This window comes from Leptinotarsa decemlineata, unplaced genomic scaffold (genome assembly GCF_025532065.1).
Source record: "Leptinotarsa decemlineata unplaced genomic scaffold, Ldec_3_MD MMD2_tig00026361_RagTag_RagTag, whole genome shotgun sequence".
NCBI classification, from domain to species: Eukaryota; Metazoa; Arthropoda; class Insecta; order Coleoptera; family Chrysomelidae; genus Leptinotarsa; species Leptinotarsa decemlineata.
The window spans coordinates 1,645,014-1,672,645 of record NW_027412704.1 but is presented as its reverse complement, the minus strand read 5'-3'; the positions used below and the strand labels follow the sequence as shown (position 1 = coordinate 1,672,645).

Sequence of the window (27,632 nt, the reverse complement as noted above, 5' to 3'; positions counted from 1 at the left end):
GTTTTATGTTTTTATCGGCCTCCACAAAATTACTTTCGTTAAATCGTGTTATGTGTGTAATGTTAACAAAACAGAAAAAAATGATAATACACGGAATGCACCAATAGTTCATTTTATCTGTGGTTGATATGAAACAGTGTAGCCAATTTGATGAGCAGAAGTGTACAGAACTTTTCCGTTTTCTTTCTCCCAAAATGATTAGTATTTGGAAATCGATAATATCTATAGCCTGAAGAGAGTTTTAACACAAAAAATCAATGTTGGCGGCATTGTGGAGAAGTACTCTTTTGGGAATTCATAGAATTTGCCTGTCTTCCTTATGCTGTGTTGTCGTGTTGGAATTGACAGTTGATAGATGAATGATCGGTATCACGCATATACGCATTTTATAGAGGAGCGAGTAGTCTAGTTGTATTATATTGTGAGGTAATTGTTATTAAAAGGAATACGGATTCTCTTCAAAACATTAGGGAATAAATTAGGTATATTCCACTGTTTTGTTAAAACATGAGTGATGGCAATTTAATGGATACGGATCCCTCAGAAGAGAACTTCGAAGAAGATGTCGGCTTTGATAATGATATCGATTTATCCAAGGATTATGCACTTAGGGGACGTGGTCGAGGAGGTTTCCCGTGAGTTTTATTTTGAAATTTCTTTGGATTTTGATTCATTTTATGCCTGGGTTACATTTTAAATCTACAAAAGTGATTTCTTGTGATGATAATAGGACTTATATTTGGTTAATATCCCATAACCTAATTCAGTTTCTTTCATAGGTATATCAGCAAACCGCAAATCCAATCTTCTGTAATCCAAGTTATTTATATTGTTTACATTTGTGTATGAATTTTGTGGATGAAATAAAGATTATGTATTTATATAACATATGTTGAAACTTATCTCTTATTTGGAATAATGATTGAAATGACATTTAATTCATTAAATATAATACATTCATTAATAAAAATTTAGATTGGTAGACTATAGAATTATTTTGATATATGTCCATTCATCATTTTGTAAATGATTATCATTGAGTCACAAAATCTTTTGCAATAGTTTTAAATACTTTTAACTCTACAATGGACATGTTTAGGGAATTAATTATCATTAGTATTAGTCTTATTCAATTTTTGACTGTCATGACAATATTTATATCTGTATTTGTTGAGATGAAACTTATTTTTTTATTATTACAGAAAAGGACCGCCTCCTCGCTGGCCAGGTCCACCACCACGAATGGATCACCCCCGATTCCGAGGCAGAGGTTTCGGTCCTGGAGGCCCTCCACCTCAGTTCGTCAGAGGAAGACCACCGATGTTTGGTAGAGGCGGCCCTCCTAGAAACCCACCTCCAGGCTTCAATGGTCCTCCGAATTTCGGAGGTCCTGGCTGGGGAGGTCCCTCAGGCCCTCCGCCTCTAATGGGTCTTGGTCCCAGAGGTCCTCCTGGTGGTCCCCCGGGTGGCCCTCCGGGAACCCATAGTGGTCCACCCGGAACTCATATACCACCTCCGGGAGGTCTTGTTGGGCCACCTCCCAGTCTTTCTGGACCACCACCTGGGACACTGAGTGGTCCACCTCCAGGAGGCTTGAGTGGGCCTCCACCTGGGAGTTTAAGTGTGCCCCCACCAGGAGGTATGAGCGGGCCTCCACCTGGAGGTTTGAGCGGGCCACCTCCTGGAGGTTCTGGTCCAGAATCAGGTGGACCACCTCCAAGTGTTTCACCTTCAGCAGCTGGTTCGCAATCAGCTGGAGGGTCTAACGGGGCGCAGGGACAAGAAGGGACAAGTGGAGGGTCAGGTTCTGCTCAGGGTGGATCAGGAGGGTCTGCTTCAAGTGGAAGTCCAGCTGTTTCTATGGGATCAGGTAATTATGATGATCAAAAATATATTTATACAGTAGAGCTTTGAGAATTCTAGGAACTGTACATACATATCTTACTTCGATTTATTTGTATCTTTAAATCCAGAAAAATGTATTCATTTCACAATAAAAATTACTACATACATGTCAAAGAGGAAAATAAACAGGACTGGACAAAAATCTGAATAAAAACTGAATAGTCATGAAAAAGTCCAGTGAAGTCAAATCGGGTGATTTTGGTGGCCATTCTGTAGAACCTCTCCTTCCAAGCCATCAACCTACAAGTGATTTTTGACTACATATATTCTAGTTAACCAAAAAACCTTGTAGGTCATTCAATTCATCGAATCTATGGAATTCATTTTGATGTTTTAACATTTTCTAGTCAGAGGAAATTAGTTACTATTTATATGGTTTCATTTTAGGGTCTACTTCAAGTTCGGGTCAAACTGCTGGTAGTCAGAGTAATGTTAGCAGCAACGCCGGAAGTCAAGTAACACCAAGCCCTGGAGCTATAACTTTTGCACCTCCAAGTTTACTAGGAGGACCCCCAACCACAAATAGTGGACAGACCCAACCAGCTGGTCAAACTACTTCAACACCTACAGGGGTAAGACACTCAAAACTCTCAAGAAAAATATTTATTGAAGTGGTTACTTGCAACAATTTTTAATCGTGCTCTGATGTTTTGTTTGCAGGGCCCAGATTCAAATGTCGAGATATGGGTTGAAACGAAAACGGCCGAAGGCAAGTCTTACTTTTATAATGCTCGTACTAGAGAAACTACCTGGACTAAACCAGATGGACCTAATATAAAAGTAATCTCGCAGGATCAGGTAGAGGCTATGGCCCAAGCGGCCACGGGTCCCATCGTCCAAAATACATCCACGGCTGCCCAAGCTGCACTGGCTCAGGCTAACATATCCAATAAGATGGATGGTGAGTTGAATTATATTTTCCAGCTAATTGAGCACATCGCTGAACTATATGTGTATATGTTTGTATATATGTGTGCATTTGTTTGGGTATTTATGTTCATTTGTTTCGATATAATATGTGTGCATTTGTTTGGATGTGTGTGCATTTGTTTGGACATATCTGTGCATTTGTTTGGATATGTGTGCATTTGTTTGGATATGTGTGCATTTGTTTGGATATGTGTGCATTTGTTTGGACATATCTGTGCATTTGTTTGGATATGTGTGCATTTGTTTGGATATATGTGTGCATTTGTTTCGATATAATATGTGTGCATTTGTTTGGATATAGACATTACTTTATTGTCCAAGAAAATACAATTTTATTGACAAAGCTTGTTAAAAAATCTGTTTGTAGACAAAATAGTATGTATAGTCCCTTTCAAAAGATGTAAATAACAAATATACACAATTTGAACATAAGTTCACATGTCATGGCAATAAAATAAGATATATCCCAGTATAAAATATAATTCAAAGTATAGGTGTCAATATAAACAACAAAAAAACCACCTATATTAAATCACAGCAAAGTTCCATTGTGATATTCATCAAGATTGTAGTACACTTTAGTTGCAAGTGCATCTTTAACAAGATTTCTGAACTTTTTATAGCTTTTTTCCTTCCTAATTTCATAAGGTATGTGATTTTACAGCTTTTTACTTTCATAAATTAAAGAATGCTTTGTCTGGCTTGTATTTGAAACAGGAAGATGTATTTTATTTTCAGTCACTTGCCAGGTTATGTAATTTGTATGGTCCGGAGTACCAACCGTATTATTTTTTTGTAAATCAGGCAAACAGTTTCGAGTATGAAAATACAAGGGTTCACATATGTACTCTGAAATTTTTGGACAATCCACCGGTCTGAAAATGGGTGTATATGTATGTTTCAGTGCCCATATGTGTGTATGTGCTTGGGTGTGATAGATATATCAGGCAGTTGAATAAATTTCTACTATTACCATTTTAATACAGAATCCGAGGACTCCAAACCAGAGCCAGTCAAGCAACCGATTCCGGTTTCCACTCCCCTCACGCAGCATCTGCCGCCGCACGCTCTGTTGGGGCCCCCTCCGGGGCTGGCCCCGTTCTCGCTACCCGGTCAGTTTGGTGCGCCTCCCTTCGGTCTCCCTCCGCCAGGCTTTCAAACTCCCTGGCCTGGCGGCCCGGGACAGCCGGGATGGCCTGGAGCACCTCCTGGTGCGCCTTGGGCGTTGCCTCCGGGCCTTCTCACCGGCATGCCCGGCGCCCTAGCTGCTATAGACGAAGCTGCGATCATGTCCAAAGTCGATCCTGAGATCATCGCTAGGGCTTCGGAATGGACGGAACACAAGGCACCCGATGGACGGTTCTACTACTATAATGCTAAGAAAGGCGAGTCTGTTTGGGAGAAGCCGCAGCCTCTCAAAGATTTGGAAAGTAAGTAAACTTACTTTTATTGAGAGGTCCTACAAGGTTCTCGTATCAGACCACTGGTTTTTCAAGTTGATCATCAATGTAATCTCCGTTCTTGTTGTTATTTCAAAGTTATCCACATTTTTCAGCTGCTAAATTGGCTGCCGCTCAGGGTATATCCACGAAGCCGGTCCTGGAAGTGTCTCAGCCCGCGTTAGTGGATTCAGGTAAGACAAATGCCCAGTTGCAGATGTCGGCTATCAATGGAGAGGCTAGTAAGGAGGAGCAGGAGCGAGAGAACGAGGAGAAAATCAGGAAGCTGCAGGAGGAGATCAAGAAGAAGAAGGAGGAGGAGGAGAAAGCCAAAGAACTGAGAGCACAGGACAAGTCGCGGCCTATTTCCAGCACGCCTGTTCCGGGTACACCTTGGTAAGTATAGAGCTTTACTTGTATTGATGTTCCTCATTATTTTATTGAAAGTGGTTCTGCCAGTGTTTGGAGCAAACACAATTAACAATTTTAAGCGTTCTTTTTGATGAATACACTGTTTCTAGTGGTGTATGAGACACGTCAGTAATAACTACAATTTGAAGATGAAGGGGGTAGTAAGTACTAAAAACGGTGAACCTGGTATGGCCGAAACTTTCAACCTATACTTAGTAAACAGCATCCAACATATAGTATTGAGAATTCCGAACCATGGGTCAATTTGGATAATGTTTTATATTTGCCCTTCAGCACCTTCAGATTGATTACCTTAAGAGATTTGAATGATTTAATTGAGTCATTAAATAATAAATATGTAGTATCCATTAAATCTTCAAACAGCTGGTCATGCAATCCTCAATTTTATCAATATATCACTCCAGAATGGTCAGTTGCCCGAATTATTAAAAATAAGTACTATTATACCCATACCAAAAATTACAAACACCATAAAAGCATGTGAATTTAGACCTATCAATACAGTACCGCCAATAGAGAAGGTTTCAGAAATAGCAGTATATAATCAATAGGGAATGCTCCTCCTGACGAAAATCAAGTAGTTTTCATAAAAGAGCTCTAAAACAACACATTTTAAACTTATCATTTGAACCTTTTTCTTTAAAAAATTATTTGAATACTTGAGGATCGAAATAATGCATTCAACATTTCACCATTTGTCAACATCGGTTATAGCTAATAAAGGACAATGAATCTGTTACCTGTATGAGACAAACAAAGATGACATATTTCAGAGGCGCGCTGTTCTGTTTACTTATGTTCCAAGTTCCGAGACATTCTGTGGCATGACATTTTGTGTACCTAACCTATCTTCCTCTATATAAATAAAAAAATAACAAAACAACCTTGTGGAGGTGGTATTGAACTATAATCTATATTTTGCCTAAATTGTTGATTTATAGAGATAATTTTCCTTTTTAAAATTATTTCAACTTGATATAGACGCTGTTGCCAATATGTGAATTAGAAACAAACCCCTTTGAAAATGAAAACCCAACATTTGAAACATCATTTTGAATATTTTTCGAAGTGAATTTGAAAAACTCATGAATTAAACTCAATTTTATTTTGTTCAAATTTGCATTTGCTGTAATAACCCAAATTGAGGTTAATAAAGGTTTTCGAAAAAAAACATTTTTGTAAACAGCGCTACAGTTATCATTAACTAAATTTACTAATGACACAGATAAAGGTAGATATGTTGTAGCTTTTTTTAGATTTCAAAAGGGCCTTTGAAACGATTGATAGAAGTATTTTGCTTCAGAAGCTGAGAAGATATAGGCTTGAGGGGGTGGTTTCTGAATGGATAAGTAATTATTTAACAAATAGGAAACAAAGGTGATAAATTGACCTTTGCACTATGACCTATTAGAACGATCTCAAAAAACATGGAATCCTTTTTGGGAAAGAAAGTTTTTGGCTTTCTACTACTCCATCTGATACAAAAAAAGGGATGAGAGAATCTTCCAAAGGAGGACTTTCTTTCAGTTTGTGTCTGAAAGTTACTTCTTGGCATGATCTACACATCCATGTATAGAGTTACTTCCTTCCTTTCTTTGGAAGACTTCCTCATCCTTCTTTTTTGTTATTAAGATGGAGTAGTAGAAAGCCAAAAACTTTCTTTCCCAAAAATACAAGAAATAGTATGAGCAGTTCATTTTTTAAAGGTTTCGTTCGATTCAATGATTTACCTGATTCAAATTAAATCTACTCTATCATTAAAGAGCGAACTGCTAAAATATATTCATGATGGAAATTGAAAAATTCCTTTTTGTTCAGTTGAAATTATGTACGTATATAAAGCTGTATTATTTATATAAATTTTGTTGATTATATTATATTTCAAGTTAGCTAACCTGTATATTAGGGAATCCTAATTCAATAAATAAATTTAAAAAAACTACATTGAATGGTTGGTCTGCGAGTCAATTTTATTTCAGTCTCAAGTTGTCAACGCTGTCACTTCCATCAACTTATCTGTTAAAAAAAATCTGTTTTGCTAACTACCTTCCTTCCATTACCTGCTACAAATAACTCCCATTCAACGTGACTGAAAAGCAATCTGTTTCGGATAAGTATTCAATGTTCCACTTACTATCTTTGAAGGTGTGTCGTCTGGACCGGAGATGGCCGTGTTTTCTTCTACAATCCGTCTTCGAGGACTTCCGTCTGGGAACGACCGGAGGAACTTCTGAAGAGGACCGACGTTGACAAAATGGTTGCGAATCCCCCTGACGCTCTGGCCACCACGAATGCCAAAGCGGATGTTCCGAAATCTCCAGAGAAGAAGCGCTCGTCGGATGATAGCGACAGCGATGTCGAAGATACGCCTGCCAAGAAACCCAAACTGGACGAGTCCAATTTATCGCAATCTAGTAAGTTGAGAGTGAACTATTCCTTTAGAAGTATTAATCGAAGTGATTTTGAGATTTGTGAGAATATTACAAAGATAGTTACCCAAAATAAGCAATTAGTTCGTCTGTTCCTGCTCTAAATAGTTCAAAAAGTGTGATATAATGTTATGTCACCTGAAAAGGACCATTCAGTAAGCTCTCGCGTGAATTTCATTACCATTCTAGATGTTTGACCTTCAAACGACCTTCAGAGATAAAAATACTCACGGTCATATCCCAAAGTAATATTTTTGCATCCAAAACTACAACTTTGATCCCACACTATTTTGCAAGGTCAAGCTTAAAGTCAACTTAGAAAGTCAAGAGAAAAACGCGAACATATTGTACATTCTATTTATTTTGTTTGACATTCAAGTGACCTAAGATCAAATTTAGAATTAATCAAGGTCATACCTGGTCGAAGTTCTTTCTCCTACTTTCGTTTCCATGATGAACATGTAGTTTCTCATTTGAACAATGACATTGACCTTGGAATAATCCACAAGGTCAACGTAAAATCCGAGGTTATCGTTAGATAATCAGAAAAAATTCTGAACACCTGATTATTTCGCTCATGGTCAAGGTCAACTCCAAAATCAATTTGGTAAATTTAGAGATCAACTTTGGAATTAATCAAGGTCATATCCAGCCGAAGTTCTTTCCCCTACTTTTGTTTCCATGATAAACATATAGGCTATCATTCAAAAACTGACCTTGACTTTGAAATAGTTCACAAGGACAAGGTCAATGTCATATCCTAGGTTGTCGTCAGATAACTAGGAAAAATTCTCAACATCTGATTCTTTGACTCGTCAAGATCAAGTCCAGGGTCAACTTGGAAAGTTAAGAGTAAAATGCAAACATATTGCGCATTTTCTTTCTCAGAGATCAACTTTAGAATTTCTCGAAGTCATACAAAGCTGAAGTTCTTCCCCCTACTGTCGTTTCCAGGATAGAAATTATGTTTTCATTTAAAAAACTGACCTTGACCTTGAAATAATTCACAAGGTCGAAGTCAATTTCAAATCCGAGATTATTCTCAGATAACCAGGAAAAATTCTAAACACCTGGTTCTTTGATTCGTGGTCAAGGTCAAGTCCAAAGTCAACTTGGAAAGTTAATAGTAAAATACAAACATATTGCGCATTTTCTTTCTCAGAGATCAACTTTAGAATTATTCGAAGTCATACAAAGCCGAAGTTCTTCCCCCTACTGTTGTTTCCATGATAGAAATTATGTTTTCATTCAAAAAACTGACCTTGACCTTGAAATAATTCACAAGGTCGAAGTCAATTTCAAACCCGAGATTATTCTCAGATAACCAGGAAAAATTCCAAACACCTGGTTCTTTGACTCGTGGTCAAGGTCAAGTCCAAAGTCAACTTGGAAAGTTAATAGTAAAATGCAAACATATTGTGCATTTTCTTTCTCAGAGATCAACTTTAGAATTATTCGAAGTGACACAAAGCCGAAGTTCTTCCCCCCTACTGTTGTTTCCATGATAGAAATTATGTTTTCATTTAAAAAAGTGACCTTGACCTTGAAATAATTCGCAAGGTCGAAGTCAACTTCAAATCAGAGATTATTCTCAGATAACCAGGAAAAATTCCAAACACCTTGTTCTTTGACTCGTGGTCAAGGTCAAGTTCAAAGTCAACTTGGAAAGTTAAGAGTAAAATACAAACATATTGTGCATTTTCTTTCTCAGAGATCAACTTTAGAATTATTCGAAGTCATACAAACCTGAAGTTCTTCCCCCTACTGTCGTTTCCATGATAGAAATTATGTTTTCATTCAAAAAACTGACCTTGACATATTTCGCAAGGTCGAAGTCAACTTCAAATCCGAGATTATTCTCAGATAACCAGGAAAAATTCCAAACACCTGGTTCTTTGACCCGTGGTCAAGGTCAAGTCCAAAATCAACTTGGGACGTCAAGAGAAACTCAAAACATACATTTTCTTTCTCTTGTTTGCTTTTTGACTAAATTCGGAGATCAACTTCAGAATTATTCAAGGTCATACCAGGCTGAAGTTTTTTTCGCTACTTTCGTTTCCATGATAAAAATATAGGTTCTCCTTTAAGAAACTGACCTTGACCTTCAAATAATTCACAAGGTCAACATCAAATCCGAGGTTATCGTCAGATAACCATGAAAAATTCTAAACACCTGATTCTTTGGCTCATTGTCAAGTCTTTACTTTCGTTTCCATGATAAAAATATAGATTCTCATTAAAAACAAAACTGACCTTGACCTTGAAATAATTCACAAGGTCAACATCAAATCCATGAAAAATTCTAAACACCTGATTCTTTGGTTCATGGTCAAGTCAAGTCCCTACTTTCATTTCCAAGGTAAATAAAAATAGGTTCTCATTTAAAAAAGTGACCTTGACCTTGAAGTAATTCACAAGGTCAATGCTAAACCCGAGGTTATTGTTGGATAATAAGGAAACATTATTCTAAACACCTTGTACTTTGTTTTTTCTTCGGGTCTTTATTTTATAATAAATCAGCCAGGATAGTGAATATATTATTATTATTATTATTATAGGTACCAATGGTTCAGCGGCCGGTGTCAAAAAGATCGACATCGGCAAAGAGGCGGCCATAGAAGCCGAAGTCCGAGCCGCCAAAGAAAGGGCAGTCATTCCTCTGGAAACTCGAATAAAACTGTTCAAGGAAATGCTTACCGAGAAGCAAGTTTCCGCTTTCAGTACTTGGGAAAAAGAGCTTCACAAGATAGTGTTCGACCAGAGATACCTGCTGCTCACGTCCAAAGAGAGGAAGCAGGTGTTCGAGAAGTATGTGAAAGAGAGGGCCGAGGAGGAGCGCAGGGAGAAACGGAACAAGCTCAGGGAGAAGAAGGATGCGTTCCGCAAGTTGCTCAGTGAGTCGAGCTTACATGGAAAGTGAGTTGATTGTTTGTGTTGTAATTATTATTTTTGCCATTAGTATCCCAAGTTTTCTGAATACCTAAAAATTATAACCCCAATTTTCTGTATGCCTTAAAATGGGGATAAGAGGTTAGACATTGGGGGAATGGAGGGAAAATTGAAGAAGAGGAAAATAGGGGAAGAAAGATGAAAGAACACAAAAAACAAAGAAATTGAAAGACACTAAAAGGAAAAGAATGAATGAGACAATACAAAAAAGGGGAAAGGGAAATAGAAAAAGTAAAAGGGGGAAAAAGAAAAAGAGGAGATCAGAAAAAAGGACATGAAAGAGAAGAATAGTAATGAAAATAATTTTTTCAAACATTCATACCTTAATATTATAATCCTAATTTTCTGCATACCTTGGAATGGGGATGGGAGGTTAGACATTGGGGGAATGGAGGGAAAATAGAAGAAGAGGAAAAAAGGAGAAGTAAAATGATAGAACACAAAAAGCAAAGAAATTGAAAGACACAAAAAGGAAAAGAATGAATGAGGCAATACAAAAAAAGGGAAAGGGAAGTAGAAAAAGTAAAAGGGGGAAAAAGAAAAAGAGGAGACCAGAAAAAAGGACATGAAGGAGAAGAATAGTAATGAAAATAATTTTTTCAAACATTCATACCTTAATATTATAACCCAAATTTTCTGCATACCTTAGAATGGGGATGGGAGTTTAGACATTGGGGCAATGGAGGGAAAATAGAAGAAGAGGAAAAAAGGAGAAGTAAAATGATAGAACACAAAAAGCAAAGAAATTGAAAGACACAAAAAGGAAAAGAATGAATGAGGCAATACAAAAAAGGGGAAAGGGAAATAGAAAAAGTAAAAGGGGGAAAAAGAAAAAGAGGAGACCAGAAAAAAGGACATGAAGGAGAAGAATAGTAATGAAAATAAGTTTTTCAAACATTACAATAATTTCATTCATACCTAAAAATTATTACCCCAATTTTCTGTATGCCTTAAAATGGGGATAAGAAATTAGACATTGAGGGAATGGAGGGAAAATTGAAGAAGAGAAAAATAGGGGAAGAAAGATGAAAGAACACAAAAAACAAAGAAATTGAAAGACACAAAAAGGAAAAGAATGAATGAGGCAATACAAAAAAGGGGAAAGGGAAATAGAAAAAGTAAAAGGGGGAAAGAAAAAGAGGAGACAAAAAAAAGGACATGAAGGAGAATAGTAATGAAAATAAGTTTTCCAAACATTATAAAAATTTCATTCAAGATCACAAAGCAATGATATGATTTTCTTGCAGGTCTTCATTCAGTGATTTTGCACAAAAGTATGCGAAAGAGGAGCGCTTCAAAGGCGTCGAAAAGATGCGTGAACGGGAGAGCCTTTTCAATGAATACTTGATAGAAGTAAGGAAACGCGAAAAGGAGGAGAAGAACCAGCGGAGAGAAACGGTAAGTCGGATAATACCTTGTACATCGGGGGGCGTGAATTATTTAAAAGCAGTTCAATGACGTTGCAGGGTTTTGTCCCCATTGAGGAAACTTTTTTGAAATGTATGATAGAAATGACTAATACTTATTCAAAAAACACACTTTCGTGTCAGATTTCATTTTGAAAGTTTACAGGCTTCACGATACGCCTGAGGATGATATTATATAGGGAAACACATGTCACAGTTTTGAATATGTGAAATTTTTTTTTGAGCGGGATAGCTCATGATTTCGAGTATCTCAAATGTTGCTACGTAGAATTTTTCACAATTGATGCTACATAATTTTATGTCGAATTGAAGTCTGGGCTGTTGATATACAATATTTTCTTAGGTATCAATTTTTAAAAGGTGTTCTAGTTTTGTCCAGTTCAAGTTATGTTGAACGTGTTGTTTTTTTTCTAAAAAAAAAGGAACACTTGACTGCAAGCGTTTCTTTATGTTTGAGAAACTCACAATTCGTAAAGTTTTGGGTCTTTGATTGACCCCAATTTCGGAGATTGGTCCTGGAACTTCTGTGATATCTCTTCTTCTTTAGGAACTTCGAATAGATATATAATACTTGAATGAATCATATTTCCAAATTACCTTTTTCCACAACACCATGTATAGTTTTCCACGTCAGCTGCTCAAGCATGTGTCTATTCTATTATTTTTGACAATTTGAGGACGTACGGATTATAGTGTTACTCTATAATATATTAAAAAGTTATCACAAAAATTATTTGTCGATATTGCAACGAAAATCAGTTATTTTTTTTTGTTTTTTGGATTTTTTGCATCAAATTGTTAATGAAAAAAAAAATTAGGTCTTCAAAACTAAACCTACTTCCCCTACAAATTCTGAATATCGCTAAATCATAATTTTTTCAACTGGAAATTAATTTAATATTCAAATATAAATGCCTATGACAAAAAAATGACATTTTTGAAAAAAAAATCACTGAATTTTTCGAACTCCTTTAAAATATGAAACAGTAATATAGTCAATAGATTCACAACCAATTATTATTATTGCACCGAAATTGTCCCTATAAATTCATTTATTTTTCATTAATGATTGATTATTGATAATTTTATGAAATGGAAAATTCTTATAAAAATCTCTAAGAACGACACTACAGACAAAACTTATAGCATAGTTTTCAAAATTATATGTTTTATCAACTCCACTGATGAACAATGACAAACGATATTTCTGAAAAAAGAAAAAAGAAAAATTCAATGTGAATACTTTGAAACTAATGAATCTAATGTGGAAAATAGATTCATAACAAATTATTATTATCGCACCAAAATTTTCCCTCTGAAATAATTTATTAATAGTTGATTACTGATAGTTTTTTTTTTTTAATTATATTGAAATACAAATTTAATCAGAACGACACTACAGACAAAACTTATGGCAAGACTTTTAAAATTATATGTTTTATCAACCCCTTTGTCAAAAAATGACAAACACATGACATTTTTTTAAAAAATAGGAAAAATGTCATTAGAAAGACAGAAAGTACCAAATTTATGAGACGGTTTTTAAAATTAAATGTTCTAACAACCCTTTTGAGAAAAAATTACAAACGAATGACTTAAAAAAAAATAAAAATTCGCTGTGGATACTTTGATCTCTTTTAAAATGTATGAAACAATAATACGGTCATAGACTCATAACAAATTATTATTATTGCACCAAAATTTTCCGTATAAAATCTTTAATTTTTCGTTAATTACAGATATTTTTTTTCTAATAAAAATTATTTTACCTCTGAGAAAAAATTACAAACAAATGACTTAAAAAAAAAAATTCTCTGTGGATACTTTGATCTCCTTTAAAATTTATGAAACAATAATATGGTCGATAGATTCATAACAAATTATTATTATTGCACCAAAATTCTCCGTGTAAAATCATTAATTTTTCATTAATAATCAATTACAGTTATATTTTTTTCAAATAAAAATTATTTTTTAATAAAAATCTCATTAAAAAGACTAAGTACCAAACTTATGAAACGGTTTTTGAAATTAAATGTTCTAACAACCCTTCTGAGAAAAAATTACAAACAAATGACTAAAAAAAAAAAAAAAATTCGCTGTGGATACTTTGATCTCTTTTAAAATTTATGAAACAATAATACGGTCATAGATTCATAACAAATTATTATTATTGCACCAAAATTTTGCCTATAAAATCTTTAATTTTTCGTTAATTACAGATATTTTTTTTCTAATGAAAATTATTTTACCTCTGAGAAAAAATTACAAACAAATGACTAAAAAAAAAAAAAATTCGCTGTGGATACTTTGATCTCTTTTGAAATATATGAAACAATAATAGGGTCATAGATTCATAGCAAATTATTATTATTGCACCAAAATTTTGCCTATAAAATCTTTAATTTTTCGTTAATTACAGATATTTTTTTCTAATAAAAATTATTTTTATATAAAAATCTCTTTAAAAAGAGTCGTAAGTACCGAGTTTATGAAACGGTTTTTAAAATTGAATGTTCTAACAAACCTTCTGAGAAAAAATTACAAACAAATGACTTGAAAAAAAAAAAAATTCACTGTGGATACTTTGATCTCCTTTAAAATTTATGAAACAATAATATGGTGAATAGATTCATAACAAATTATTATTATTGCACCAAAATTCTCCCTGTAAAATCATTAATTTTTCATTAATAATCAATTACAGATATTTTTTTCAAATAAAAATTATTGTTAAATAAAAATCTCATTAAAAAGACTCGTAATTACCAAGCTTATGAAACGGTTTTTAAAATTAAATGTTCTAACAACCCCTCTGAAAAAAAAATTACAAAGAAATGACTTAAAAAAAATAAAAATAAAAATTCACTGTGGATACTTTGATCTCCTTTAAAATGTATTAAACAATAATGTGGTCAAGAGATTAATAACAAATTATTATTATTGCGCCAAAATTTCCCTTTAAAATCATTTATTTTTCATTAATAATTATTCACTGATAATTTAAAAAAAATTCAGATTGGTCTTTTGTTTCGATAGTTGTTGAAAATTAGTTAAATTTCGGTGTTTGACTTTGTACCGAACCTTTACTGTATACCTTAATAGTTGCCACTGGAATTTGTATGGTTTTGTTGAATCATTGATACGTTCAACAAATTTTTAGACAGAAATGACGACAGTCGAAAAAGTTTCAAGAACTCATCAGCCATATACATCAAATCATTTAATTTGTTTATTTTAAGTACTTGAATTTGCATTTAATGTTTCGAGTACATTTTTCTGCAATATCCTCAAATCTGAAAGTTAAGATACGTTTTTGATATGTTGTAGTTGTATTATGAATAAATGTGTTACCATATGTTTATCGACATAACCATCAGAGTTTTTAAAATATCACTTTCCTCATTCTATACATGAGTTTTCATGAAAAGTTGTCTAGGAAATTATCGTTTTTTACATCATAACAAACATAATGCCTCCCAATGTGGACGAATAGCATCACATAAATTTGAGGCTCCCTATTAATTTGTTTGTATGTGAAATATTCCACTCGATTTACAAATGTATCAAACTATTTCAGATTGAGAAAAAAATTCTCTAGATATGTTACTATGTGAACACAATCTCATATCGATCCGAACAATTATGTAAATCCATTTAATTTGAAATCTCTGTTTCATATAATCAGAAAATTGAGGATACATAAAAAGGGTGTCACATATTGACGTATCTCTCAGTATATTGTTTGTGTCTCTTCGGCACAACTTCTCAATCTACCTTTGAGAGAAACTCCTTTCCGCGAAAGATGATGTCAAGTTCTGAGAGATGGATTTGCAGCGCCAGGTAAAGTGTTGAATTTGTACAGTACGTTTTCGTTAAGGAAACCATTTGGTGATATCTAACATTAAGGTTTGCATTTTCATATGTTTTTTTTTTCAATAACTTTGCTCAACTGCGATCTACCTTTCAGGGAGTCACTGGAAAATGTAACGCAATGATTGATTCTGGTAAAACGGGTAGATTTTGAAAGAGCAATTACAATATAATATTACTTTTAGGAAAACAGGTGAAAATTTGCATTTTATGTCAAAACTTAATCAGATAAATGATAAGTTCTGATGAAATAGGTAGATTTTGAAAAGGCAAGTACAATACAATGTTAGGTTAAGAGAATCAGGTGAAATATCTACATTTCATGTCAAAACTTGATTAAATAAATGATTAGTCCTGGTGAAACAGGTGAATTTTGAAAAATCAATAACAATACAATGTTAGTTTTAGAGAATCAGGTAAAATATCTGAATTTCATGTCAAAACTTAATTAGATAAACGATTAATTCTGGTGAAATAGGTCGGTTTTGAAAAATCAATTACAATAAAATGTTAGTTTTAGAAAACCAGGTAAAATATCCGCATTTCATGTCAAAATAAATTAGATATATGATTAATACTGGCAAAACAGGTAGATTTTGATAAAACAATCACAGTAACATGGTACTTTTGGAAAAACAGGTAAAATATCTGCATTTCATGTCTAAACTTAAATAGATAAATGAATAATTCTGGTGAAACAGGTAAATTTTGTAAAAGCAATTACAATACAATGTTACTTTTAGAAAAACAGGTAAAATATCTGCATTTCATGTCAAAATGAATTAAATTTATATGATTAATACTGACAAAACAGGTAGATTTTGAAAAAACAATTACAATAACATGATACTTTCAAAAAATCAGGTAAAATATCTGCATTACATGTCAAAACTTAATTAGATAAACGATTAATTCTAGTGAAACAGGTAAATTTTGTAAAAGCGATTACAATACAGTTTCTAAAATTTCTTAACATTTGAATTAAAATAAAAATCAATGCTACTGTATCGATAATGATACAGTAGCAATTACAATACAATGTTAGTTTTAGAGAATCAGGTAAAATATCTGCATTTCATGTCAAAACTTAATTAGATAAACGATTAATTCTGGTGAAACAGGTAAATTTTGAAAAATCAATTACAATACAATGTTACTTTTAGAAAAACAGGTAAAATATCTGCATTTCATGTCAAAATGAATTAAATTTATATGATTAATACTGACAAAACAGGTAGATTTTGAAAAAACAATTACAATAACATGATACTTTCAAAAAATCAGGTAAAATATCTGCATTACATGTCAAAACTTAATTAGATAAACGATTAATTCTAGTGAAACAGGTAAATTTTGTAAAAGCGATTACAATACAGTTTCTAAAATTTCTTAACATTTGAATTAAAATAAAAATCAATGCTACTGTATCGATAATGATTTTCTAATTATGATTGAACCGTGTTGGATCAAAAAAATCATTTTCCAGTATTTGGCTATAAATTTTGGTTACTTTTCATTATATTCCTCCCAATCTTGTACAAAGGTAGATTGCAGTTGCAAGTATCAAATCGAAAAAGAATTTATGTAAAGAAAAATGTAGTAAATGAGAAGTCTTTTATCTAGCATCATTACTTTTTCAAGAGCTGCAGTGACAAGGTCTTGTCTTGTATCAACCAGATCAGATGGCTCAGGTCAGCAGGTCATCGAGATTCCAGTCCAATGTCAAGCCGTTTGTCGACGATGGGCCTTATTTTTATTTGACGGTACTAAAAACCTACAAGTTAGTTGTTAAATATAATGGAGAAAGATAGTACTCATACTTCAGTATGAGTCTTCAACACGTAATTTTTCATAATTTCATGATTTGTTCAGTTAGAATTTCTTGTAGAAGAGGCTAACCTAGCTTCCCGATTTTTTTTTAGTTTCTATGAAAAATGTGGGGAATTTTATTTGAGTTGTTGAATCCGAGCATTTTATATTTTCTTCAGTAGAATTGAATGATTAACTGAAATTAAATAATACAATAAATTAAACTATTATTAACATCACTCAAATAGCAGAATACTGTTCAATTGATTTTGTTGTGATTTATTTCATGGGTTGAATTAGAAAAATTTTGAACAATCTGTACACGTTTAGAATGGCCAGTGATTTTCATAATTTTTTTTCTCTACTAGAAATGATTTCAGCTCCTCATTAAGCTGAGGATCTGATTTGCTTTTTTTATCTACAATGTAATATTATTAACTGTTCCCATTGAAAAAATTTCCGTATTTCTATTTCAGACCAACAAGTGTTTCTTTTTTTTTCAGGATTTGATTTGTATAAAATTGTTTTACTAGTGACCAAAATGTTTTGTATAAAGGAGAGACATTTTTAATGAAATTTACGAAATTCCAATTTTGAAGTCTGAATTTGAGTAAAAAATCCAAAAGTGAAGTTGTGGTTAAATGAAATTGTTACCGTATTTGTACTTTCAGAAGTTTGACAAGCTCCAGCTTCATTTTGACTTTAAAATAGAAATTTTGTTGAATTCTGACTCTGAATTTAGAATCTACTGATTCTGAATTCTTCCTCTAATGCCTTTGTGGTTTTGTTTGAATTTATTTTAGAAATCCATGGAGTTTCACAAGGTTCAGTATTGGGACTAGCGTTATTTCTCAGTTACACTAATTCTGTTGATATTTTGAAATGGAGTTTTTTTTATTACACGTTTTATATTAGCTCCACCTGTATGTATGTATGTTTGTAAATCTCAAGCTCGGGATCTAAATTTGAAAGAATTATCGACGTTATTGCTTGATCTATTCGCGGGCAGATGGCGCTCTACGTAACCTCCTTGATAAATCGACCTTATTGCTTGATTTATTCGCGGGCAGATGGCGCTGTATGTAACCTCCTTGATATATCGTTAGTCCTCAGCTCACACAAGTTTCTCAACTTCTGAGAGTTGTCGTTCGTAGGGGGGCGACAGCTGATTAACGAAAAAAAAAAAAAAAAACAAACAGATTTTAAACAGATTCAACTCCACAGATGAAAATGGCATTTGGTCACTAGTGAAGGACAACTTATCATTTTTTGAAATTAATTATAGATTTGACAGATGTATTCTTTGAACATTAGTTTTTTCTTGATCGAATAATTGATTATTCGTATCTCACAAAAGATTACCTCTGTGAAAAAATTTAGTGGGGATTTGTATGCTATTGTTGAAGCTCATAATTCCCACAATAATTATTTTTTTTTCAGGATCTAACTATTTTCTTCCAGGTTCATACTTTATTTTCAGCTTCTAATCAAACTTTTTCCTTTCAGCTTTTCAGTATACAAATTTAAAAACACAAAAATTCATCTTCGATGTGAATATAAAAAATATTTTAGATTCACACCACGAACCATTAATTTTAGTTGCGCTCATAGTCACTTCCCGCATTAAAGTTCGTCATTTTACAGGTCAAGAAAGATTTCATTGCCATGCTTCGAGAGCATTCCGATATCGACCGGCATTCGCACTGGTCAGAAGTCAAAAGGAAGGTAGACTCTGACTCTAGATACAAAGCCGTAGACTCGCACGGTCTTCGAGAAGACTGGTTCAGAGAGTATTGCAAGATATTGAAGGACGAAAAGAAGAAGGCGAAGGAGAAAGATCGCGAACACAAGCGAGAAAAGGAGAAGCATAAGAAGAAGGACAAGGATAAGGACAAGGAGCGTCACTCCAAGGAGAAGAAGGAGAAGGAGAAAGACAAGGAGAGGGAGAAGGAGAAAGATAAGGAAAAGGAGAAGGACGACTCTAAGAAAGAGGACGACGAGGAATCCATTAAGGAGGTTGAGGTGAGTTTCGGATATGATGTAATACAAGAGGGGATGATAATGTTCGTCTATCGAAATTCAAGTCGCGCTCAAAACTCAATAAATTGAATCAGAATAATGTAAGTAGTTGGTTTAAGCCGGTTTAGGAACCTCCCCCCACCACTTTAATCTATTAACGACCTTCACATACGTCGCACGATATGGTCAAGGTGACTTTGAGGGGGCGCTTTGAGTTTGATCTTGAATGACATCGACCTACGTCGAATTTGAGGTTGTGTTTTGGGTTTGAACTTGATACACGCCCCATATTTCAGAAAGGGTAAATTTGATCTCGAATGAACCCGAGCCAGTCACGCAGCTATCTTGAAGTTTTAAGGTTTCGACCTAGAACGACCTCCAATTGCTTAATCGAGTTGGTCATATTTTTGACAAGGTGACTTTGACCTCTGCGTTGACGAAGAGGCTTCTAGAGTTACGTTTTTTTGTTTGACTTTGAGTAACCCCTTGAAATTTTACATGCCTTTGTTGAGGCGAGTTTATGGGGCTCATTCATTACTTCACTGAAAAATCAAAATTGTTATGTTTGAGGATAGATTTCACAATATATTTTGGTATCACCAAAAAAAAATTGAGTGTCACTAATAGTTTTAGGGTGAATAATTTGATTTTCGGAGATTGCCATTGACTTTAATACTTTCTTGGAATTATTCAAGTATGCAGTAAAAAACTATGTATCTACTCTTTAGTTCATTAACTCATTATTACATTTTTTACTTTGGTTTTTATAAAGAAATCGTTTATTTATTTTTTTTCGTTAAGAGAACTCGTAATTAGAATCACTCAATTTGGCTCTAAATAGGTAGGTTGTTGATCAAAGTGCTCTGTTTTATTTCAGGAACCAGAAAAGGAAGAGAGCGATGATGAAAAAGAACAGAAGGACAAAGACAAGCAGGCAAGAGTCGAGGCTAGCCTCCGCGAAAGAGAAAAGGAGGTGCAAAGGACATTGGCTACTCACATGAGAGACCGTGATAAGGAAAGAGAACAACATAAACGAGACGAAGCTGTGCAGGTAAGAAAGAAAGCTTCCATTGATCAATGGCGGCACAGTATCGAATAAACCTTTTTTTCCAGCATTTCAACGCACTTCTCTCGGATTTGGTTAGGAACTCTGATCTGAGTTGGAGAGAGGTGAAGAGGATCCTTCGGAAGGATCACAGATGGGATCTGGCTGACAGCCTCACCAGGGAGGATAAAGAGAAACTGTTCAACGAGCACGTCGAGCTGCTGATCAAGAAAAAGAGGCAAAACTTCCGAGAATTGCTGGACGAAACCAGCGAGGTTTCTTTGATGAGCACTTGGAAGGAGATCAAGAAGTTGATAAGGGATGACCCGAGGTATTCGAAGTTTGCTTCGAGCGAAAGGGTGAGTTGATTTACTTTGATATTACTATTACTATTGAGAGATAATTTTTTCACACATATATTGATCTGTGACATATCTACAAACAATATAATAATAATAATAATAAATTGAGAAGAATGTGGAAATAAAAAGAAAATACCTACCTACCTCCCTGAGACTCAACGATCATCTAAACATAAATAACATAATCACTCCTAATCAATTTGGGTTTCAGGAAAACAAACCACTAATTATGCATTCAATGTAATTTTTTTTCAGTGCGAGAGAGAGTTCAAGGACTATTTGAAAGACAAGTTATCAACGGCCAAAACCCAGTTCAAGGAGCTCCTCCACGAAACGAAGCTGATAACCCACAAGTCCTTGCAAACTCTCAGAGAATCACAAGGACACATGCAAGAGATCGAGGACATCTTAAAGAACGACAAGCGTTACCTAGTCTTGGACCACATTCCTCAAGAGAGAACGCAACTGGTGCTGAATTATTTGGAGGAACTCGACAGAAGGGGGCCTCCTCCTCCTCCGACAGCTAGCGAGCCGAACAGAAGAAGTATCAAGTAGATTTTTAATGTTTCGAAATTGATTTTTTTTGTTTGGTTATGTGTAAACACATACCGAACTTTCACACTAAAACCGACCAGATTTTGTTATTGAAGTGCGCAGAGGGGAATATAGTATCGATTTATTTTAGGATGATAGTTGAGCTTGAGAGAAATATGATGTTGAGTAAATTTTGTAGGACAGTATGTTATTAGGATGCATTTTATAAATGGTAAATACATTTTGAAGATTTTGACGTTTTATTTCTTTGATATTGGTTTTTCCATAGTTTGTCCCACTTTGAAACATTTTCGAGTAAGTATTGAAGAGGCTTGGTTTCAGCTGCTGGAAAGTCTTGCATTTCTGATCCGAAGATAATAGCACTTCAAATCATTATAAAGTGTATTCAAGAAACACTTGTCTATACAGAAGCTAATGTATAGCGAAACACGTGTTTCTTGTAGGCGTATCTATACTATGTAGCTACGCCTGAAGAAGCTATTATATAGCGAAACACGTATTGCGTTTTTGTAAGACGTCTTAGAGATAAGTATAGAAACGCCTGAAGAAGCTACAGTACAGCGAAACATGTTACGTGCCTGTAAAACGTCCAGAGACGTGTATAGAAACGCCTGAAGAAGCTACAGTACAGCGAAACATGTTACGTGCCTGTAAAACGTCCAGAGACGTGTATAGAAACGCTTGAAGAAGCTATTGTATAGCGAAATTGTAAAATTGTTTAGGGAAACAAACAGGCCCAAAAGAGCTATTTTTACATAGTTTTACCAAAACTCAGTACGTGTATATAGACGCACCTACACTATAGACACGCCTTTATGGTAAAACACGCCTGAAGAAGCTATTGTATAGCGTTAAACATGTTGCGTTTTTGTGAAACGCCTAGAGAAGTGTATAAACTCCTAGAGAAGTGTATAACCGCATGAAGAAGCTATTGTATAGCGAAACAAGTTTTGCGTTTAAATAAAATTGTTTAGTGAAACAAACACGCCCAAAGAAGCTATTGTTACATAGTTTTACCAAAACTCAATACGTGTATATAGACACGGTAAAACACGCTTGAAGAAGCTATTGTATAGCGTAAAACATGTTGCGTTTTTGTAAAACGCCTAGAAGTGTATAAACGGCTAAAGAAGCTGTTTTATAGCGAAATACGTGTTGCGTATTTTACCATATAGACACATCTATACTGTAGGCGTATCTACACTATGTATACGAGCCTGAAGAAGCTATTGTATAGCGAAACACGTGTTGCAATTTGTAAAACGTCCAGAGACGTGTATAGAAACGCTTGACACACGTGTTGCGTTTTTCAAAAACTTTAGTGAAACCGAAGAAGCTATGGTTACACAGTTTTATCAAAACTCAACTCGTTGTTCGCTATACAATAGCTTCTGTGTCGACACGCTTGAGGAAGCTGATATACAGCGAAACACGTGTTGCTTTTTTGTAAAACTGTTTAGTGAAATATACCGTTTTTTGTATAACGTCTAGAGATGTGTATAGAAACGACTGAAGGAGCTATTTTATAGCGAACCACGTGTTGCGTGTTTTACCATATGGACGTGCCTATACTGTAGGCGTATCTACACTATGTATACGAGCCTGAATAAGCTATTGTATAGCGAAACACGTGTTGCGTTTTTGTAAAAACGTTTAGAGACGTGTATAGAACTTTGAAGAAGCTATTTTATAGCGAAACACATGTTGCAATTTGTAAATCGTCCAGAGACGTGTATAGAAACGCTTGACAAATCTATTGTATAGCGACACACGTGTTGCGTTTTTCAAAAACTTTAGTGAAACAGACACGACCGAAGAAGCTATGGTTACACAGTTTTATCAAAACTGAACTCGTTCGCTATACAATAGCTTCTGTGTCGACACGCCTGAGGAAGCTAATATACAGCGAAATACGTGTTGCGTTTTTGTAAAACTGTTTAGTGAAATAGACCGTTTTTTGTAAAACGTCTAGAGATGCGTATAGAAACGACTGAAGGAACTATTTTATAGCGAAACCCATGTTGCGTTTTTATTTGCGTTTTTATAAAACGTCTAGAAACGTGTATAGAGAAACGCATGTTGCGTTTTTGTTAAAATGTCTAGAAACGTGTACAAAAACGCTGTAAGAAGCTATTGTATAGCGAAACACGTGTTGGGTTTTTTTTAAAACTGTTTAGTGAAACAGACACCAGTGAAGAAGCTATGGTTACACAGTTTTATCAAAACTCAACACGTTTCGCTATACAATAGCTTCTGTGTAGACACGCCTGAAGAAGCTATTGTGTAGCAAAACACGTGTAGCGTTTAGTGAAATAGACCGAAAAAGCTATTGTTCCTCAGTTTTACCAAAACTTAACACGTGTCTTTAGAGAAACCTACAGTATAGACACATCTATATGGTAAAACACGCTTGAACAAGCTATTGTATAGCGAAACACGTGTTTCGCTATACAAACACGTGTTTCGCTATACAATAGATAGGATGACGGGATGCAGCTGAGTGGCCTCCTCGGTTCCCCGACCCAAGTCCAATATATTTTTTATTGGAACACTTAAAAACAAATTATCGCAAATCCACTGTACTCATTGGAAGACATGCAAAGTCGAACGATTAATGTATGTCGCAAAGTGACACCGCAAATGATCCAGAACGTTCAACGGTTGGCATTTCAAAGTATAATAACGAGTTGGAGGATAACACCCTCCTTTACAGAAATGAATATTCTGCAATGAATTTTGAGTCACAACCTGTTCCACTCACAAACATCTTGGCGGTTTTTTGGATTTTCTTTCTGTGGTAGTTATGCGGTACGTTTTAGATGATCTACTCTGTATAGTCGAGTGGTTATACTGAAAATTAATGTCGCATGATCAGTTGACGTAAATTGATATCTTCAATATCAGATAGTCAAAGGTCTTGGTGATAAATATTCAATCTGAGAGGAGTATCCACTTAATAATTGAAACGAAATATCTTTATTCTTGAAACTAGTGGATTTTGTCACGTGAATCTAAATATGGATACGACTACATTTTTATTCATTTAAATTGAAAGAGGTACCTATATTTACAGGGCAGAGTATTTTCAGTGAACTAACGATTTTGGTTTTCTACTCTTGCATTTTTATACAAAAAATGTGAGAATCTTCCGAAGAAACAAAGAAATCAATAAATTTCAAAATAAACTCTCTATTAAGATGCATAGATCACGCAAAGAAGCAACTTTCAGACACAAACTGGAAGAAAAAATCCTTTCGAAACAATTATTTTTTTGTCAAAAATGTAACAGTTCAGTCATTAACAATATGTTTCAATTAATTTTTGTCTGCATTCATTTCACATTCGTATACAGCAAAAGAAATATGATTTTATTGCGAACAATATTATTATTTCCACTTTTTATTCAAAATTCTCACTTCGCACTACACTTTCAACTAGGCTGGCCTTCCCTACGTGTTGGCAATGCTTATATATCTCGTTGGAAGTATCAGATGGAATTATTCTCGAAGCTAGGTGACACCTAGAAGGACCGAGAACACACGTAGGGTTGAGGGCGAGATTGCCAACAATATCAATTCCTTGGACTGCGATTCTAGCGACTATACTTGCTGAAGAGGTGGAAAATTTAGTTTTCTGTAGAAGTTTCGATTACTACTCAAATTACTTCTCAAAATGTCAGTGGACTTTTACAAGTGGTAGTTATTTTTGTAGATAAATGATCGTGAGTATTCGACAAAAAATATACATTTTATTTTAATGAATAGTTCGCGTATTACGACTTCTGAGGGTTATCTTTCGTAAATTATTTAGATTTTAACAGATAGCTAAAAGGTGGCTAATATTTTTAATGAGCAATGTGTAGAAAAAAAGCTTCAATTCAATACCAAAGACAAGAATATCGGCAAAGTATAAAAGGTCCGATGTTTCACAGTAAAACCGACCAGATTTTGTTATTGAAGTGCGCAGAGGGGAATATAGTATCGATTTATTTTAGGATGATAGTTGAGCTCGAGAGAAATATGATGTTGAGTAAATTTTGTAGGACAGTATGTTACTGTTTGTAGGATGCATTTTATAAATGGTAAATACACTTTGAATATTTTGACGTTTTATTTCTTTGATATTGGTTTTTTCCATAGTTTGTCCCACTTTGAAACATTTTCGAGTAAGTATTGACGAGGCTTGGTTTCGGCTGTCGGATAGTCTTGCATTTCTGTTCCGAGGTATTCAAGAAACACTTGTCTATACAGAAGCTAATGTATAGCAAAACCCGTGTTTCTTGTAGGCGTATCTATACTATGTAGCTACGCCTGAAGAAGCTATTATATAGCGAAACACGTATTGCGTTTTTGTAAGACGTCTAGAGACAATTATAGAAACGCCTGAAGAAGCTACAGTACAGCGAAACACATGTTGCGTGTCTGTAAAACGTCTATACAGAAGCTAATATATAGCGAAACACGTGTTGCTTGTAGGCGTATCTATACTATGATATTTTTAATGAGCAATGTGTAGAAAAAAAGCTTCAATTCAATACCAAAGATAAGAATATCGGCAAAGTATAAAAGGTTCGATGTTTCACACTAAAACCGACCAGATTTTGTTATTGAAGTGCGCAGAGGGGAATATAGTATCGATTTATTTTAGGATGATAGTTGAGCTTGAGAGAAATATGATGTTGAGTAAATTTTGTAGGACAGTATGTTACTGTTTGTAGGATGCATTTTATAAATGGTAAATACACTTTCAAGATTTTGACGTTTTATTTCTTTGATATTGGTTTTTCCATAGTTTGTCCCGCTTTGAAACATTTTCGAGTAAGTATTGATGAGGTTTGGTTTCGGCTGCCGGGGATAGTCTTGCATTTCTGTTCCGAGGTATTCAAGAAACACTTGTCTATACAGAAGCTAATGTATAGCAAAACACGTGTTTCTTGTAGGCGTATCTATACTATGTAGCTACGCCTGAAGAAGCTATTATATAGCGAAACACGTGTTGCTTGTAGGCGTATCTATACTATGATATTTTTAATGAGCAATGTGTAGAAAAAAAGCTTCAATTCAATACCAAAGACAAGAATATACGTGTAGGCGTATTTATACTATGTAGCTACGCCTGAAGAAGCTATTATATAGCGAAACACGTATTGCGTTTTTGTAAGACGTCTAGAGACAAGTATAGAAACGCCTGAAGAAGCTACAGTACAGCGAAACACATGTTGCGTGCCTGTAGAACGTCTATACAGAAGCTAATATATAGCGAAACACGTGTTGCTTGTAGGCGTATCTATACTATGATATTTTTAATGAGCAATGTGTAGAAAAAAAGCTTCAATTCAATACCAAAGACAAGAATATCGGCAAAGTATAAAAGGTTCGATGTTTCACACTAAAACCGACCAGATTTTGTTATTGAAGTGCGCAGAGGGGAATATAGTATCGATTTATTTTAGGATGATAGTTGAGCTTGAGAGAAATATGATGTTGAGTAAATTTTGTAGGACAGTATGTTACTGTTTGTAGGATGCATTTTATAAATGGTAAATACACTTTCAAGATTTTGACGTTTTATTTCTTTGATATTGGTTTTTCCATAGTTTGTCCCGCTTTGAAACATTTTCGAGTAAGTATTGATGAGGTTTGGTTTCGGCTGCCGGGGATAGTCTTGCATTTCTGTTCCGAGGTATTCAAGAAACACTTGTCTATACAGAAGCTAATGTATAGCAAAACACGTGTTTCTTGTAGGCGTATCTATACTATGTAGCTACGCCTGAAGAAGCTATTATATAGCGAAACACGTGTTGCTTGTAGGCGTATCTATACTATGATATTTTTAATGAGCAATGTGTAGAAAAAAAGCTTCAATTCAATACCAAAGACAAGAATATACGTGTAGGCGTATTTATACTATGTAGCTACGCCTGAAGAAGCTATTATATAGCGAAACACGTATTGCGTTTTTGTAAGACGTCTAGAGACAAGTATAGAAACGCCTGAAGAAGCTACAGTACAGCGAAACACATGTTGCGTGCCTGTAGAACGTCTATACAGAAGCTAATATATAGCGAAACACGTGTTGCTTGTAGGCGTATCTATACTATGATATTTTTAATGAGCAATGAGTAGAAAAAAAGCTTCAATTCAATACTAAAGACAAGAATATCGGCAAAGTATAAAAGGTTCGATGTTTATGTGTCAGGAGGGACAACTCCAAAGCGTTCCTGTCTTATGTAAAAAAGGTAACTAACCAGATTGGGAAAATTCTGGAGAAACCCAAAGTGGAATTGGTATTCAGATCAATGTAAATCATTTCTTTCCTAATAGTTGAAAATAATGATTTTATTCATTCATTTCATTCTCAAACTTCATTCCTAACTTTGTTGAAGCAGTATAGCGTGCTCGTAGTACGAGATAAAATTCCAAGTATCTGAGAGGGAATATAAAAGGGTATCAAGATGA

General features: G+C 34.6%; 1 protein-coding gene across 1 annotated transcript; it reads left to right on the top strand.

The window, feature by feature from the left end:
• The first annotated feature begins 346 nt into the window (after positions 1 to 346).
• LOC111517162 (transcription elongation regulator 1) lies at positions 347 to 21,406 on the top strand. The gene is made up of 13 exons (XM_074185049.1): positions 347 to 635; positions 1,203 to 1,870; positions 2,293 to 2,477; positions 2,566 to 2,806; positions 3,822 to 4,265; positions 4,391 to 4,670; positions 6,852 to 7,120; positions 9,694 to 10,051; positions 11,332 to 11,482; positions 18,838 to 19,215; positions 20,090 to 20,263; positions 20,326 to 20,616; positions 20,875 to 21,406. Exons 1-13 carry the CDS (start codon positions 508 to 510, stop codon positions 21,172 to 21,174), a joined length of 3,867 nt encoding a protein of 1,288 aa, XP_074041150.1. The 5' UTR covers positions 347 to 507; the 3' UTR covers positions 21,175 to 21,406.
• Positions 21,407 to 27,632: the final 6,226 nt, after the last annotated feature.

Excerpts from the sequence above, each read along its gene's own strand:
- LOC111517162 (XM_074185049.1), top strand. The coding sequence starts at position 508 with ATGAGTGATGGCAATTTAATGGATACGGATCCCTCAGAAGAGAACTTC. Across the intron at positions 11,483-18,837 it reads AGAACCAGCGGAGAGAAACG|GTCAAGAAAGATTTCATTGC; the intron begins GTAAGTCGGATA and ends GTCATTTTACAG. Across the intron at positions 19,216-20,089 it reads AATCCATTAAGGAGGTTGAG|GAACCAGAAAAGGAAGAGAG; the intron begins GTGAGTTTCGGA and ends GTTTTATTTCAG.